At 42.3% G+C, this 18,258-nt stretch overlaps 1 protein-coding gene across 1 annotated transcript in view; it reads left to right on the forward strand.

The window, feature by feature from the left end:
* The window catches only part of nedd9 (neural precursor cell expressed, developmentally down-regulated 9), a 35,370-nt gene extending 28,798 nt beyond the window's left edge, over positions 1 to 6,572 (forward strand). Inside the window, exons 4-7 of the mRNA XM_065471820.1 lie at positions 1,005 to 1,142; positions 2,936 to 4,111; positions 4,476 to 4,565; positions 5,653 to 6,572. Coding sequence (XP_065327892.1) covers positions 1,005 to 1,142; positions 2,936 to 4,111; positions 4,476 to 4,565; positions 5,653 to 6,198 — 1,950 coding nt within the window. The 3' untranslated portion in view covers positions 6,199 to 6,572. The remainder of the gene's footprint in view (positions 1 to 1,004; positions 1,143 to 2,935; positions 4,112 to 4,475; positions 4,566 to 5,652) is intronic.
* Positions 6,573 to 18,258: the final 11,686 nt, after the last annotated feature.

Consider the following 18,258-nt stretch of genomic DNA (forward strand, 5'->3'; position numbering starts at 1 on the left):
AAGTTTTGTTCTCAGCCAAAACAGCCTTCTGTTTTTAGCCAGAGACCCACTGAAAACTACTTCAAAACAGCTGACAGACAGCTGGAAACTAGCAAGATATGAAAGTGGAGCATTTAGGATCTGAAGGGCAGCTGGTGGAGACCAAAAATGGAGCAAAAAGAGAAAATACTGTGCAAAGAAAAACTCCAATCAGTGACCGTGTTTCTCTATAACTATTCACCATATCAAATAGACTTATTGTGCATTTTTTCCTGTCATATATACAAACTTTGTTGTGATGCTGGATGCTGACACTAAACGCAGCCGGAGATTCAAATAATGAAGCCAGCGTTTGACGAGTCAGACAAGAAGCCCAGGCTTCAGCTCTGTGAGTGAGAACAGTTTTAACTAATGTGACCACCTCAGGCCAGCCAATCAAAAGAAAGTTGGCCTTACAGCCACCTTTGTGGTAAAGAACGCTCACTTCAGATAGGAGCGCTGCACCGAGGCACCTGTGCAAAGAATAGAAATATGAAGCTTTTAACTTAGCAGTGACTTATTGTCACCTTTCACTGAGCACTAAATTTGATTTTATTTACTTTGTGTCACATTTGCTTCTTCATACGTGTTCATATATATTTCTTTTAATGCTTCCTAACTATTACAATCAAACTTCACTGAGTATTACCCCCAACTCTCCCTCAGCCTGGTTCTGCTGAAGTTTCTTCCTGTTAAAAGGAAGTTTTACCTTCCCACTGTTGCCAACTATATAAAAAAATGTAATGACTTTAGGGGCAATTTGGGGAGTAGTATTTTCCTCAGAGCCAATTCGGCATGTGGACTGGAGAAGTCTGCGATTGAACTGCGACCTTCTGATTACTAGACATCCCACATATGGCCAAACAGAAACTAATAGTGTGGTACAAAATCAGATCAAGTCAGCTACAGTCAAATAATATGAAGACCAAACTTTGTGTGATTGTTTTTCTGAAACACGTAGTGATCATTTCACTTCCCTCTTTCAGGTGTACGATATTCCACCTGGTCAGATGTTCCCTGGTCAACAAGGCGGAGCCAGAAACCAAGGCGTCTATGATGTTCCCCCATCACCAATGGACCCTAGGTCACAAGGCATCTATGACATCCCTCCAACCTCTCAAGGGGTAAGAGAAACTTCCAGCAGCCACAATGAAAGGGCACATCAGTCAGCCACTCCATTTGTTTAAGCCACATGAAGCTGAATAAAGGAGGCTGCGTATGTCCGGAAAATTTTATTTTTATGTTTATTGATACAGCTCCTAGAATTTCTCTTAATTGACTATATTAAATGAATAATACGTCAAATATCATATTTATTGCATTCCTGCGGCCAGTTTAAATGAAAGCCTCGCCTGCCAGGAGAGTTTAACCAAAACGGCTCCGTGTTTAAACTCGCCAGCAGGGGAAAAAAACAAAAAATCAAGGACAAGGACATAACTCTTCTTTTGCCAGACCCTCTAAGATTTCACCAGAGCCGACCAGGCAGCGCGCCACCAGTTTGTTTGTAATAACCTGAAATATGCTGGGACCTGTTATTTGCGTCGTTCCTAATTACAGTTTGGGCAGGCCTGTCTAGCTGTAAAGAGTGCGTTTGGAGGCTGATGGAAATCAGTTTTATTGCCCCCGCTGCACTCCCATCGTGCTCCGTGCCATGTACGTCAGCGCACACTCTGCTGCGTCGAGCCCGAGGGAGGGTGAAAGCTTCGTTGCATTAGAGGAAGGAATCAAGAGGCTGAAAGTTTGAGGTTTCAAATATAGTATCTCCCCAAGCCAGAAGGTCTTTCACTTCCTCAATCTCTAACTGCAGGACTGCTGTGCAAACACACTGCATCCAGTAAAACCCACTGAGGTGCATTTACAGTCCAATTTCTGTGTTTAGCACATTTTTTGAATGTCATAAACTCGAGTCTCCCGGGGGAGGGGATTAAAAGAAAACGATCTCCTCTGCAGGAATCCAGGTTTCTAATTGCTAATCTTATGGTGGTCGTAAATTTAAAACATGTCACTTTTCTGGTGAGTTCTTAACGAGCTGTGTTTTAGGAAGGGGAGCCTTCTTTGTCGATGACTTTCCAATCCCCGAAGAGTCGTCGGCCCGAATACGGGGCCGAGCGCACATTTTAGTGCTGTGCCTTTAAACGGGACCTCAGAAGAGGCCAAAGCTGAACATTCAAATGTCATAAACCATTTTAGGAAACCAGTACTGCAGCAGTGATAGTTCCTCACTTTGTAATGAGACTGCATGCACATGCAAAGAGTCAGTCAGTCAGTTTATGACTGTTTCTGTCAACTGTAGAGGCAAATGTTTGCTCACTCGCTGTGTGCTGCACTCTTTCACATTAAGTGGACTAAATGCGTCCAAGCCTTTAGTTTAGAAGAATTTGTTATATCCACATCTGGCCAAGCAGTCGTGTGCACACTCCAGCTCCAAGGATGCCTCAGAGGCCCCTTATTTTCAGAGCCCACGGTCGATGCTTCACAAAGCACGATCGATCCTAGTACGATATAAGTGTTTACATTTTCAAGTTGAGAAAGCGTGACAGCACCTCTCAGGTGCGGATGGCGTGACGTGACTGCAGAAGGAGTGCAGAGGAGGTGTTTGTGTGCAGGAGGCGGAAAAAAATGAGTCATATCGCAGGTGTTTCCACATCTGTTTAGGAGGGTAGCAGCGAGAGAGTGGGATGCACAGTTCTAATAGTGCAAATAAATGAATGTATGGGAAGTACGCACTGAGATATGAAATGCTCTGTAGAGGTGCAGCAGAGTATTTTGTATGATGATGGGGATTTCACAACAAGGAAAAAAAATAGTCCTGTGAGGCCACTGGTTAGGTGAAAGCTCCACTGTTTAATAATAGTATACATGTTAACAAAAATAATAACAGTCTGCAGAAAAGCCTGATTACTGTCCTCGCCCACAGGTCTACTCAGTGCCTCCCTGCAGGACCAACTCTGCCCAGCAGGAGGGGAACTACGACTTCCCGCAGCCCCTCAAGAGCAAACAGGAAGGCATCTACGACGTCCCCCCACCTGTCCTCGCCAAGCCCGCTCAGAGCTCGCAGTCACATTACGACTTCCCGCCGAACGTGGAGCCTCCGGCTCATCAGCCGCACCCAAACACCAACGGCAATGAAGGCATTTACGATGTGCCACCGCCTGCCTTTCATTCAGGGGCGGGGTCTCGCAACGACGTGTACGACATCCCGCGGGTCATGCAGACCTCCCAGCACAGAAGCTCGCCCGCCGACAGAGACGGCAGCAAAGGCATCTACGACATCCCCGCTCAGGATGCTCGCGCAGTAGCGGACGTGACGGACGGCGTGAACCGCCTGTCGTTCTCCAGCACGGGCAGCACGCGCAGTAGCATGTCCACCTCCTCGTCCTCCACTGGCTCCAGCTCTGAGGGCCGCCTCGCTCTGGATGTGGACACCGCCATCCAGAAGCTGTACCGCCTTCAGCAAGCAGTGGACAGCTCAGTCGGGAATTTGCATTCAATGGCAGCTTCCCCTCACTGGAGGACTTTTCCTTTCATGGAACGCCACGCCAACGACGTCCGCACAGTTCTGGACAGAGTCCGGGCCGCTCTGGGAGACTTCATTGTGTTCGGCAGAGGTGCCGCGGTGAACGCTACGTCTCTGTCAGACAACAGTCTGCACAGTAAGCTTCGAAGGCAGCTGGGCCGCCTGGAGGACTCACAGCAGATCCTTCTGCAGATCTACCAAGCTCTGGAAAACTGCAGCTGGGCACTTAACACTCTGGCCTCGTCTGGAAGGCACCACAACAAGACGGACGACCTGGACCGCTTCGTCATGGTCTCCAGGACTGTTCCCGACGACGCCAAGCAGCTGGCCTCCACGATAGGCAGCAGCGCCGAGCTGCTGTTCAGGCGGACGCACGTAGACGGATCTTTCTCCGTGGGCAGCACGCCTGACGAGAACGTGATCCACCCGCTCACCTCCCCCTCGTCGGACAACGACAACTACGGGGGCCAGACCAAACCTTTCCCCGTGCCCTCGACCCCAGACAAGGACAACATGAACAATAGCGAGAAGTGCGTGAAAAGCTGGATGGAGGACTACGATTATGTGCATTTGCAGGTAAACAATTAAATCCTCAGTTCATAGAGTGGTATCATGATTATGAAGTTTTCGATGCTGATGATTCTTTTGGTCCTTATGTTCAAAATCACAGCCTCGGGGTCAGAAATGTTCAAATACAACACTGGAAGTCTTTTAATATGTAAACAAACTCAGATTTAATGCCTACAGAGGGTTTAATCCTCACTCCGTTGTTTCTATTTGCAGTTAGTCAGGTACAGTCACTCATGGATATGGTTGTAGCTTTATTTACTTTAAGTGACTTTACCCAGCAGATAAGAATTTATGTGTCGTGTATCAAAGATCAGACCTACGTGAGTCTGGTTTCTCACCCTTTTTTAAACATTTTTTTATCTCCCTTCAGGGCAAAGAAGACTTTGAACGGCAGCAGAAGGAGCTGTTGGAGAAAGAAAACATAATCAAGCAGAGTCAAGTTCAGCTGGGTCAGGAACAGGTGAGGCTTTGTGTTTGTTTGGGCCTCGCAGGTGGAGCGCACACTGTGCGGGGGAGTGAAATACCTCACAGTCTTAAACAAAACAGATGATAACACTGAGCGATTAGGGGCCCTTCGAGGTTCTTACGAAGGCCTCTGCAGACCTCGGTGCTCAGATCTGATTCTAGCAGCTTTCTCTCGACGGAGGCCAGCGTCAGATTACAAGGTGGAGCGGTCACGGCCCTGAAGTGACCCACATGTGCAAAAATATATAAAACAAATGCTGCCGTACAAATGTAAACATGGAGTCTAGAGTTTTAGGTTGTCGTACAGTATAAGACGGTGAATTTGTGGGCGGAAGAACCGATAGAATATAGAGAGAGGGAAACTTTATTTTATTTATCTCGTGGTGCTATTTTCATACGAAGGTGTTTGTGGATGTGGAGTTGCAGCCAGCAGTGGTGAGACTGTTGGTGTGAAACTGATTTCTTCCACATTTTTAGGATGAAATGTGAAGGGTGGCTGTTTCATTTTGGTCATTTAATTTCTAATTTCTTCGAAGTAACAGCGTTTTCCAGTAAAATTGACATTAAACATTTTCTCAGAGACTCAGTTTGATACTTTTAAGACAGCAAAAGTTTAACTTTGCTGTTAAAAAGGAGAAAAGCCATAAAATGCTTTGCAAAAAGGAAAGTGTTTTTATGTTAAGTGTCATGCAAGGTCAAAATCTTTGATTTTCTGCTTAAATTTACATATTTATAAAACGCAATTTGGCCTTGTGACCCTGAACTGGAGGATAAGTGGTTAAGAAAATGGATAAGCCAAATGGGAAACATGTTTGCTTTGAAATGAAATGAACAATCAGTGTGCAATCAAAGCTTAGACACGCGTCCTTCCTCTGAAACGTGTTTATACTTCCCTCTGTCAGGTTAATAAAGGGAACTCTGTTGATCTTTTGCATCCCAGTTTGTGCCCCCATTTTTAATCTGTGGGTTGAACCTGATGTTTTTTTTTAATGTTCACTTCAAATATTTTCCATTATAGATAATTATGTGTATTTAAAGCTAAACCTTTGCCCTTTGACCTCACATCTGTACTGCTTCTACAGATCAATCAGTTCAAGAAGCTGGAGCAGGAAGTGAGCAAACCCGTGGAGAACGACATCACGCAGTGGATTTCACACCAACACTCGGCGCCGCCCTCAGACTCCTCGTCTTCCTCCACCTCCCTCTCCCCGTCCGCCCACCTGTGCGCTCGGGACCGCCAGCTGCTCAGCTTCTACTCGGAGCAGTGCGAGCAGCACTTCGTCACGCTCCTCAGCGCCGTGGACGCCTTCTTCGGCTGCGTCAGCGCCGGCCAGCCCCCCCGCATCTTCGTGGCACACAGCAAGTTCGTGATCCTCAGCGCCCACAAACTGGTCTTCATCGGGGACACGCTGTCCCGGCAGGCCTCGGTGCCTGAGGTGGCCAACAGGGTGATGAACTCAAGCAACGTGCTGTGCGACCTGTTAAAGACGGTGGTGTGCGCGACTAAAACGGCCGCCCTGAACTACCCGAACACAGCCGCCATCCAGGAGATGGTGGACAGAGTCACCGACCTGTCGCACCACGCTCAGCAGTTTAAAGAACAGTTGCTGCAGATGGCTAATTTGTGATTTTCACCCTCATGGCTCCTGCACATCACTCCGTTTCTACATCTGCCATAAAAATATATATATATTTGCAGTATATGTATGTCGCTCTGCATCTTTAAGCCCGTTTAAGATGTTGTAAATAGTCCGTGTTCTGTAAATATTTGCTCTATTTTTATGTACATTGTTCTATATTATGATATGGACACACATATATATATATATATGTAGATGCAGTACTGGTGCCTCTGTAGGAACATGTGGACATTTTTCATAACATTCCCATTGCATATTATTAAGCACCTTATGAGATGTCCTGTTATTTCATTTATAACTGTAGAGTGTCGTTTCTGTGTCTTCCTGCTGGATGTGACAGTTAAAAGTTCCTTGTAAATCAAGTCAGTGTCCGTGTGTGTGTGTGTGTGTGTGTGTGTGTGTGTGTGTGTGTGTGTGTGTTTGTTTGTGTGTGTGTGGAGCTCTCCACAAAGTAAAGGACTGTTCTTCATCACAGGGGTTTGTCATCCTTATGTCGTCCAAGAAGTGAAGCAGTCAGAGGGGTTTGGATGATAAATAGTGATATTTTCTTTAAAAAACAAAAAAACAAAAACAAAACTATTTTCATGTCAAACATGATATTTTTTGGAAAGATCATAAGATTTATATGTGAGCATAGAAAAAACTTTCAGGTGTTTACTGTGTCCATGTATTGATCAATAGACACCACTGGCTCCAGTTTTATGCCAAGCTGCTTAAAAATATTACAGTACAATACATCTCATGGTCTCCGTCGGCTGATGGTAATAGATGGTATGCATACATTTAGTTTAAAATTCCTAAGGTCCCGGGAGAGGACACGGCTCCTGCATCTTTGGGGTTGGCATGCGGTGTAAAAACCACAGCAAATCAAACATGTGGAGCGACCTGCTGTGGTGACCGCTTGTGAATAAGAAAGCAGCTGAAGGCGGCTTTTTCATTTCAAAGGTCAGAAGTGAAATTTACAACATAAATCCTGTTTGCTGAGCTCCTCCTGAGCTTTCAGCCACATCTCACTGTCTTCCTCAGCTGATTGTTTGATTCAAAGTCTTACAGAGGAATACTAGATAGTTAAGAAACTATCCAGTCACATTCCCCCGAAGACATTCGTGCACAGACATAATTTTACCTGCTCCTTATAAACAGTTTGTGGATCTGTTGAGCCTTTCCTTACTCTCTGTCACATATGCACTGCTACATTTGTGAAAGTTCATATTAAACATGGTCAGAGTTTACACAATCCATGTGAGCCAAAAGCTCCGCCTTCCCACTGATCTAAAAATGTTATACTATTGACTCTATGTGACATCTGAAAGAGGGGATATCCCAAATATGGCCATCTAATGCACACAAGCACCACCCACCTGCTGTTCAGACCTTCTGCCAGTAGAAATCTGGCTTTAAAGGGGGAGGAGCTTAAACAGTGTCTTTCAGTCAGAGGATTATTTCTAACTGTGAATTATGCAAAGCTACTCTAGTATAGCCCAATACTAGAAAAACAAAACATCCACATTTACTGTCAACTACAGTGTATGTTGACTTTTTCCAAGGCTTTTGGTTGTGTTTCATGGTCTGTATCTGCAGCACTGAAGGTCATGTCCTTGTCTAAAGGCGGCCAAAAGTGCCAAAACAACTGCCGGTGCACCTTGGTGTCATGCACCTCTTGATTTTTGTAAGCCAGCATAGCGGCACTAAGTCTGGCACTAATATCAGTACAAGAGCTCAGACATTCACAGGAGATACGGAGGAAAACTGATTTTTTTGCTTCTGGTTTCAACTGGTTTTACTCCTCATTGAGTGCTGATGCAGAGGTTTTGTCTGAGTGGCGACACATTTCTGCCGTTCTGCAGCAAGTCCAGCGAGTGGTGATGTCATAGGTGGTGTGCAACAACCCTAAAAAAGGCATTACTGTTGAAACTACTGTTTCAAACTGCCTCTCGTAGTCTTCATCAGACTGATGGGGAGCAAACACTAACAGAAGGATCTTAAGGTGTAGATTAATCATTCCAGGATCTAGACTAAGAGCTTAGATGAAGGAGTGATATAAAAATCTCACCTTAGATTGTTAATTTTTGATCCAATCACATGCTTGTCTCATCGTTAAGTCATATCTGATCACATTAAACACGGAGCCGAGAGGATTTCATTAAGCGGTACTGGGCAGGTGGAGAAGGAGCCAAACTATTCTTCACTTTGCTTGTAGCGCATTAGACGTGACACAAAGAGTAATGAGGGTGAGTAGAGGACAAGACTCTGCTACAGATGTTGTGCGGGCCGTGAGAATCGTCTCTCTGAGCCACCGGCTAATCTGCAGCACATTTCTCTGCTTCAAGGTGCAGTGAATTGATCAGATACACGGCAGAGCTGAAAACAGCCTCTGTTTTCTCCTCTTCGCTGTGTTTCATTATAGTCTGAGTGACTATAACCGCTCCCTGAGGGGTAGCTGCTCTATAGATAGATGGATAGATGGGACTGCGTAACGGCGAGATGTCCATGAGCACAGCGAGACTCCCGCCTCCCCCTTCAGCTTCCAATCTCAGAATCTCATTAAAAAATCCTCGCTGCTCTCACAGACTGGCACTCAGAGGCAATCTCCCTGTTTTTATTATTCACTGCATTCCTCTCTGCGCTCTCCAGGGAGAGGAGAATGACTTTTAAAAAGGTTCCCGTTTTGCAGGCAGGGTGCAATGAGTCTGTCCACAGCAGAGATGTGCTCTGTTAATCTGCCCCACAAAGGCAGAGAAGAAAAAAAGGGGCTTAAAGTTTTTAGCCTGGCTGGAAAAAGAGAAGCTGTTTTAGTCCGACTATTTGAACTTGAAAAATAAATCCATGCTGAAAAGGTCAAAAATATTTCGCCCGGAGCACAGCGGTGGCTGTCCTTAGATTCAAAAATATATGACTACAAATCTGAATGTTTGATCATAAATAGTGTAGAAAACTTGATTTTCAAGCTCATGTGCACCCCTAAGCTTTATAACATATGACATTACTTGAAAAATTGTACTGCACAAGTATTTACACTGTGATGAATCAATGCAAAAAGAACCAAATGCAAGACAAGCCTAGTAAAATCTAAAAATATCTGACATACTAAGGTTCAAATGCAAAGTAAAACACAAAATTAGGCAATTATAATTCAGGCCTGAATCCACACACTGAGACAAAAGTCTAAAAACAGAAACAAAAGGAAACCTGCATAAGAAAAGACACATCATGTCTGTTGATTTATTGATTTTATTTATATAAAAATAAAGTGAAATCAATAAACAAGTGAAAGCCAAGTCAGAAACTTGTGCTCTTTGTCCTGCGGCCTAAACTGTTCCCGAGCAGATTTTGCGTCTCATGCCTTCAGGTATTTGTACTGGCCAGCAGGGGGCGATTCCTCTGGTTACAAAAATAAAGAGGTGGTGGCTACATCCATCTTTGATATAAAGTTCATTGTTATTTAGTCATATTTGGAGGTGGCATTTAGAGTGCATTGGGCCTCAATCTCTTACTTCCGGAGACTGCAGCCATCAGGGAGTGGCACTGCAACGAGGCTTTGTTCTTGCTTTAATATTTAGTTGGGGAACGAGCAAAGATTAAATCTATGAGGAGAATTCAGCAAACATGGTGGAAGAGGAATATATGACAGGGGTAAAACAGGCTCGTTTTTTGGTATAATGTAAGGTGAAATCAGCAAATTTTTTAACAGACTTTTTAAAATCTGGTGATTTTATACACGTTGTCTTTATGTCCTGGTCACCATTCAAATTCAAGTTAATTTAGGAAAATGCTTGAAAATAAAACTGCCCAAATAAGTGCCCAGAGGTGCTTCAAAAACAGCTGGCAAGTGTTAAGTTTAACATTAACATCCACCCGAAGTAATTACATTTTCATATATTTAAAAAAAAAAGTCCATCACGTGAAATTAAAAATATAAGAACTCTTTTAGCTTCCACAGCTTTCTTTGTTTAGTTGTTTTGCCTTCGCCGGGCTTGGATAATGGTACCTCTGGACGACTTGTGGTTCCAAACAAGTGAGAGAAATAGCTTCTGGATGATGTTAATGCTTCAGACCCAGGGAGAGCTCAGTGAATCAATGAGTTATTTTGGTCTTGGCAGCTCTAATTCATCCACTCAGGCCAGAACACACAGTCCTGGACGCAGCAGCAGCAGCAGCGGCGGCTTCTGTGACCGGAGGCAGCGAGCCAGACATCTTATAAATGACTGTCTCTGGTTCACTGCAGTTGAACAACAATGTAAGGTGCTGCAGAGACGAGCAAGCTGAAGCTGCACTTCCATCAGCTCCCCGGGGCAGACGTCTCCACGATCCCGGATGAGATATCGTCTGGGCGAGCTGAGAAACAGCAAACAGGTGTTTGGGCCGCCGAGATGGAAATGTGCAGGAGAAGAGCGATCAAACCGTCAGCCGTTCGCCTGCGTGGTGGGCGAGCAAACGGGGTGAAAGGTCATCAGAGAGGGGGCGTGCAGTACCTGCAGCCAACGACAGGCGCAGAGAGCAGAGCGCAAAGCCCGGCTCTCACGTTATAAGTTACGGAGGAGAGCTGCAGAGTTGGTGTCATTTCCTTGGCTTACCACAATCATTTCCTGTGAAGTATTTGCAGGCTCTGAAATTACAGCTTCTTCGCTCAGCGGGGCCCCTTTGTGCCCCAGCTGCAGGCAGAGACGTCGTCAGCCAGATCTGAGGTAGATGTGACATCAGCGTTACCAACACAGCTAAAGGCGAAGATTTTCCTCAAAGTCGGTTTAGTGCGAGAGCGGTTTCTTAACTTTACCTGCATCCAGCGCAGATTCTCAGCATGTGACTCATGCATAACCCAGTGTGTCATTCAGCTACTTTACTCTAAATAATCCAGATTATTTCCTCTTTATTAGGCTTATCATGATCTTTGCGGCAGTGGATGAAGCATTCTAAAGTTTCCTACAGTATTAACAGGTAGAAAAAAGATTCAGTCTTTAGCCACACTGACCTCAGCGCTGTATTTCTGGAGTGCATCTCAGCTGCAGCTGTGTCGGCTTCTTGGAACCAGAAGTGACCATATTTGGGTGGAAAGCTGAAGCTGTTTCATTAGCAACTGAAGCTGTAAAGAGTTTCCTGGCCACCAGTGACCAGCAGGGGGCAGCCCTCAGCTCCTTCACTCTGTGACCCCAGCAAACTGCTGACCCCGATCATCTTCAGCAGGCCGCTTGGAATTATTTTGTTTTAGCTGTAAAACTGTCATTAAAAAAAATCAGCTGAGAGCATGAGATTTGGTCTCGTTTTTCAGGACAATTACTTCTTTCAACATCTGGAAGTTGTTTTGCTCTATATGTTTTGCTGTATACTATAAGAGTGTAATCAGCGGTTAAGAACAGAAAAAACAAAATTGAAATGTTACAGTTTTTACGGAATAAGACACTCAGAATTTACATGAATAATAGACTGATAAACAATCTCCCTGGTAGAGCTCCAAAAAACAGTTCCTGCCAAACTGTAGGCGAAGGCCCGCACTGGACTGCTGACACTTGTGCTCACCTTTATTTTTCCTGAGTGGATCATAAACCCACTCTGCTCTACAATCCCTCAAAGCCCTGCTTTTTCAGGGGTTGGAAGAGGGCTGGGCAGAGTATGTTTGCTAACGGTGACATGTCATATATGGAATTAAAAAACAAAAACATGGCATAAAACGCTAAAAACAGAGAAAAAAATAAAAGAATAAAAAAAAAAAAACATGACAAAAAATACCAAATCTCCACCTTCATCTTCCCGGGGCCGCTGTGACGCTTGGGATTACCATAATGCCTCTAATATCCCTGAAAAGCGCAGAGTCACTGTTTTCAGGATCCGTTGGAATCTTTTTACATTGCACAAACTGTTCAAGAGTTATAGTAGTTTAAAGAAACGTTACAAAAACCTGTCGCCAAACATGGGTTAAGGTTAAAGGGCAGCGGGGATGTCAAACATAAGGCTCGGGAGCTTTTCCTACTTTTCCCATTAACAATGCACCAAAGTAATTAAATGATAGATTTCTTTCATTTTATACACAAACTTCTCCGAATTTAAGCCCCAAAAGTCATACTGACAGATTACTTTAATTTACTACAGAGGCATTTCTTTATCACTTAGAAAACCTGAGACAGACGGTTGAAATTGCACTCTTTTGTCTTATATTAAGATCTCTCATTGATTAAATGTGTGGTTATACTTCTTCACTCTGACAGATGTTGGAGTTTAAGTGGTCCAGCCCACGTAGGATCAAAGTGGGGCTTCCCAGTCACAATCACTTCTCTTTGAATCTCCATATTTGACCTTTATTAATAAATTATCTTTAAATCACCAAAATGTAGCTGCACATAATTTAACTCATTCCAGGAAGAGAGCCCTCAGATTTTAAAAGGTCTTCACTGGCTTCCTGCAATTTCCAGTATTTTTTTAATTATTTTTTTAATTGGTGTTCCTAATGCAGATTTATTCTTGAAAAGTGGAGCTGCATAAGAATCTAAACCCGATCTTATGATGATTAGTTAATTTGCAAAGTAAAATAAAGTATTTAGCACTTTTTACCTAAGTAAAAGTTATGATCATATTTAAGTAGCATTACAGTTCAAATAAATAATCATTTTTTTTAAAAGTAGCTAAAGTACCACATGCATCATTTCACATGAGTGAATCATGTCCATAATATTGTTGGGTTATTATTGATGTCTCTATCTCTTTAATGTTGCAGCTGGTTATAATTTTAATTGCTCGGTAGCTCGATCTATAATAATTCAATCAATTTACAAACTAAAAGGAAAGCAAAGTTTTAAAATAAATAGTACAGTGTGCAAAGTGCATAGAAAAATATACAGTGCATGGAAGTACTTAAAGTACAAGTACATTGAAAGTGAGTACTTGAGTAAATGTACTCAGTTACATTCCCACTGGTGCTTTTATTTAATGGTGTTGGGGACAGTAAGATTCACAGTACTCTAGTCTAATGGCTTTGACTGTAGGATACAAATAGAGATTCTGGCGTCCTGTTAGCTTTAGAGTCAGTCAACAATCCTTGAATTGTCCAGTAACTCTCAGGGCTTTTACTGACCTTCTATTCCATCATGTGTGGGTTAAAAACACCAGGACAGCGATGGTGAAAAACAGTAGCCATGGCCGTCCTTTATGCTGCCTTGGTTAGCATGCTGCATCCATGAACTGTACGGCTGCAGCAGACACCTGCTAACAAAGACCTCTGCTTCATAAAGAGAGGCTTTGAGGAGAAGCTGTTGGCAGAATTAACAGCACAGCAAGCAAAATATTTCTCAGATAATTCCATTAAAAAAAAGCTCCAAAAGACCCCCAAAAATCTATAGAATTTTATGTCTATTTTTTAATTTTATGATTTTATGTCTCTATTTATTACTGATTAAATCAGGTACTGGTTACACTTTATGACCTTGAACTGTTTCTTTATTGTATTGTTCTGTCTTGTTTGGTGGTGGTTTTCAATTTTGCACTTACTTGGGCTGTGAGACACATAATTTCATCCCATTGTCTTTTAAGATGACTAGAATGACAAATAAAGCGAACTTGAACACTACATTGACACACCCATAATTCTAAGCCTCACCACTACAGCAGGAAGAGTTATAAAGGAAACCAACACTCATACAGTAGATATGAAGGGGAAAATGAGCAGTGAGCTTGAGTTTATTTCTGCTGCTCTAACGTGGACATTTTAACATGTGAGTCAATAGGGACTGACTTGCCTTTGGAGTCAGCCCCTGCTGGCCACCAGAGGAACTGCAGTTTTGCTTCATTTTCTGCCCAATCTCGACATTTCCCTCTTCTGGTATTTTCTCATCTTTCCCCATCAATAAAGGAGCAAGACAAAGACATAAATCCCCAGCAGGTTCAAATAGCTGCCCTCTCCCAAAACTGGAGGTTACTTCCTGTTAAAAGGGAATTTTTTTCTTCCCACTGTTGCCAAGTGCTTGCTCAAAGGGGGACATCACTTGTCTTATTTTATTTATTTCCTAACTTGTGAAGCACTTTGATCGAAACTGTTGTTTTTAAATGTGCTATATAAATAAATCAATTTTGATTTGATTATGATTTGATCTGATTGCTGGGTTTCTTTCCAATCATATACGGTCTTTACCATACAATTTAAAGCACTTGAAATGATTTTTGGCACTATAGAAATAAAACTGAATAAATATATATGTTCATCAAGAAGAGCCAAAGTGTTATTTAAATGTTCCCTTTAAGTGTTTTTAAACAAGTATTAAAATGAAAGGGAAGGATATACCTTACAAGATGTTTACATTTTTCACTATTTTATATCCTTCCTCGATCTTTAATAATTAGAAAATTATCCGCTTATTACTTTTATTTTGGCCCAGTGATAGACTGCCAACCTGTCCTAGGAGTACTCTGCTCCTATTGTCCCCTCAACCCTGAAGTGGATAAGCTGTTAAGCGCATGGATGGATGGATGGCTGATTAATGCAGTGCAGTAAGAACTAGCGGTTACCTTCCCTGTAAATAGTAGTAATCAAACAAATGAAATTACACTCAAATGCAGGGGAAAAAAAGAGGAAATTCACTACTTAATGAAATCTTTTTAGTTACTTTCCATCACTGTGCTCTTGGTGCTTTAAATGCACAGTCATGACTGCACGAAGAGGATCAGTGAAGTGCAGAAAAAGCTCTGATTGGGACAGAAAAAGAGTGCAGGAACAACACTGTGTGAGGACATCTTCACTCACTGCTTCACCCTTCACGTGTGCTCAGCTCCTTCTGACAACATCATGGCTCATTTGTAATTTCGCTTTCAGCCCATTTGCAGTAAAAGTCATTGTGCGAGCATCCAGGAATAAGCTAATGACCCCTGTGGCTGAAACAGATTAAGTCTTGTCATAGAATAAAATGGTCTTTTGGAGCTTGACAGACTGTAGATTAAACATGCATTAATTCACTGCATCGAGGTCGTGGACAGTAATTTATGGCAGCAATTTAAAATCCTCCAGCAGAGTCTAAAACACTTTAGAGAGACTGGTTAACGGAGGAGTTCACTGGAGGAAGGACATGTGTATCTTTTCTGTCTTTTAGCATCTGTTCTTAAAAACAAACCAGCTGCACAGTTTGTTGCAGGCTCTGCAGCAAATCTGAAGCCCTTTATGGAGCTTTAAAATCAGTCCTTTAACACATCTTAAGGTTTAATTTGAATCAAAAAGATGAATGTTACCAAATAAAACCAAGGGAGGTACAAAAGTACAACACTTCCTGCAGAATACTGTTAAGTAAATAGAAATACTTGAGTGAAGTAGGATCTAAGCTGGGGCGCTTCTGCTGTTGGTTTGTTTTCTATCAGTGCAACACTGCCACCTTGTGTTTAAACTGTGGGGGGACAAGAGAAAGGGAAAAGGGAAATTTGGATCTCCTCCAGCTTTGATGGCACCATGCATTTGCTTTGGCTTCACTTCAGTCTATCCACAGTCAGGTTAATTTCTCACCAAGATCTTGCACTGATGAAGCACATCCCAAAGATTCTCAAAGGGGTCAAAGCATGGACTTGATGATCCAAGTGTGAAAATGATGCCTCCTGCTCCCCAAACTACTCTTTCATGGTTTGATCCTGGTTAATCATTTTGGAACACACATGTGCTATAAGGGATGGCAAATATCCATGCAGTTATACTGCAGATTTTTTTTTATTTCATTTTTATTTTTTTACTTCAATAAATTATCTCAGTAAGTCTTTCAGGTTTTAATGTGTTGAAGAGTTCTTAACCTTTCAAGTTTAAGAAACATTTTTAGTTGCTTCCTTTGCTTCACAGGGCCAATAATTAGACCCTTCTGAAATGTACTAACAACATTTAATGAGGGTCTGTAAAAAAAAAAAAAACAACAAAAAGAAACCAAAAACAAAATCACATTATGTTTTATCATCCTTGACATTTCTAGTACAATACATACAGTGGCTTGCAAAAGTATTCGGCCCCCTTGAACTTTTCCATATTTTGTCACATTACAGCCACAAACATGAATCAATTTTATTGGAATTCCACGTGAAAGACCAACACAAAGTGGTGTACACGTGAGAAGTGGAACGAAAATCATACATGATTCCAAACATTTTTTACAAATAAATAACTGCAAAGTGGGGTGTGCGTAATTATTCAGCCCCCTTTGGTCTGAGTGCAGTCAGTTGCCCATAGACATTGCCTGATGAGTGCTAATGACTAAATAGAGTGCACCTGTGTGTAATCTAATGTCAGTACAAATACAGCTGCTCTGTGACGGCCTCAGAGGTTGTCTAAGAGAATATTGGGAGCAACAACACCATGAAGTCCAAAGAACTAGTGATGGTGAGATGAAGCCTTGTGATGAACTGAAGCTTTCCATCCAACTGGTCGACTCATGGTTCGAAGCATTGTGATGACTCATTTGCTCTACTGCGCCATCAAGTGGACGATTCAAGTGAAACAGGCTCTGTGATTATAATGATATGATGTGTAAACCTCTAAACTGAATAAATAAATTGTTTTCGTGGTTATTTATCCCGAATATTGTCTCAGTATGTCTGATACAAAAGAGAAACTGGAAACTATCAGGACAGAGTTTTGCTATGATTGTGTAACTGTTAGGGCTGTGTGCCGTCACTGATTTCTAGAATCGATTTAATCCACGACTCGATTCAATTCGGGGATTTTGCCTCAGACAGTCAGAAACATTATAATTCAGATCATGCATCAGTACATTTTGTATATTTTTATATCTATAAAAAGAAAGCTGACACTTTTGAGACTTTATCAAAGGTGTGAGCATCACAGCAGATGCCTTTGTGTCAAAGTAATTGAGGATAAAACACAGAAAAACATGAAGGCGATTTTCCTGGCCTGGGATTTTATAAAAATATTCTGCAGTAGATCAAAAACAAAAGAAAACCATTAATCAACACATGAACATTACCTGATGCTGCTGAAGTGAAGCAGAGCAAAATTACAGAGGTTTGATTAGAGACACGACTAAGCGTTTTGCAATTTTGCATAATTTTAAAAACTTTAAATTTGTTCAGTATTGAACGGCAGAAATTAGGTTTTCTTTTCAGAAGTAAGTAAAAGGAAAAAACAGCGGCCGACAACGCTGTAAACAACGGTAGACTGCGAATAATGCAGAAAACAGATTTTTAGATGTGTTCTTGAAGGAGAGAGAGAGAGAGAGAGAGAGAGAGAGAGAGAGAGAGAGAGAGAGAGAGAGAGAGAGAGAGAGAGAGAGAGAGAGAGAGAGAGAGAGAGAGAGAGAGAGAGAGAGAGAGAGAGAGAGAGAGAGAGAGAGAGAGAGAGAGAGAGAGAGAGAGATGTGCATGAAGTGCGATTTTATTGTGGTGACAAAACAGGAAATCATGACGATGTTTATGTGAAGTGTAGTTTGGATCTTCTTTTGCTGCTGGTTCGCTCAATATTGTTTGGAGAGAGATCAAACAGCTTTAGAATCAGCACAAAAAGGGCGTAAACACAAAGCGCGGACCCGCCGAAACATCAGAATCAGCGAGCTGTCGGTTTTCAGCCCCGACCGTGTCCGCGTACGAGCCGTCGTAGGGCTGTTCGATATAACGATATATATCGGATGACGATATAAAAACATCTATTGTTTCCTATCACGCTATCGTTTGTTTCGTGGTGTCGTAAAATAAACTGTTGACAGCAATATTTTTTCATCGTTTTGATGGTCACTGTAGTGACTTATATTAATTTCTTAAAGCTCTCTCTTTCTCTTATATTCAATATAACCACACTATGGACGGACAAGCGCCTGTTATTACCCGTTGTCGTTACCAGCAATGACGGTAAAACCATCGCGTGGCTCCGCTGTCCGCTTGTTTGTTTTCCACATAAACCTTTCACAATAAAGCTCAAGATCCTGTTGAGACTTTTCAAAATAAAGTGAATCACGGGAAAGAGTATGCAGAGAGTTTACGGATGAGAAGCAAAAAAGAGCCATCAGGTGCTAAAAAATAAACCTTAGACTCAAACTTTGAAAGAAAACGGTGGCTGTTACAACTTATGTCTAAAAATGTATAGTTTCA

The sequence above is a fragment of the Pelmatolapia mariae genome, linkage group LG22 (assembly GCF_036321145.2).
Source record: "Pelmatolapia mariae isolate MD_Pm_ZW linkage group LG22, Pm_UMD_F_2, whole genome shotgun sequence".
Classification (NCBI taxonomy): Eukaryota; Metazoa; Chordata; class Actinopteri; order Cichliformes; family Cichlidae; genus Pelmatolapia; species Pelmatolapia mariae.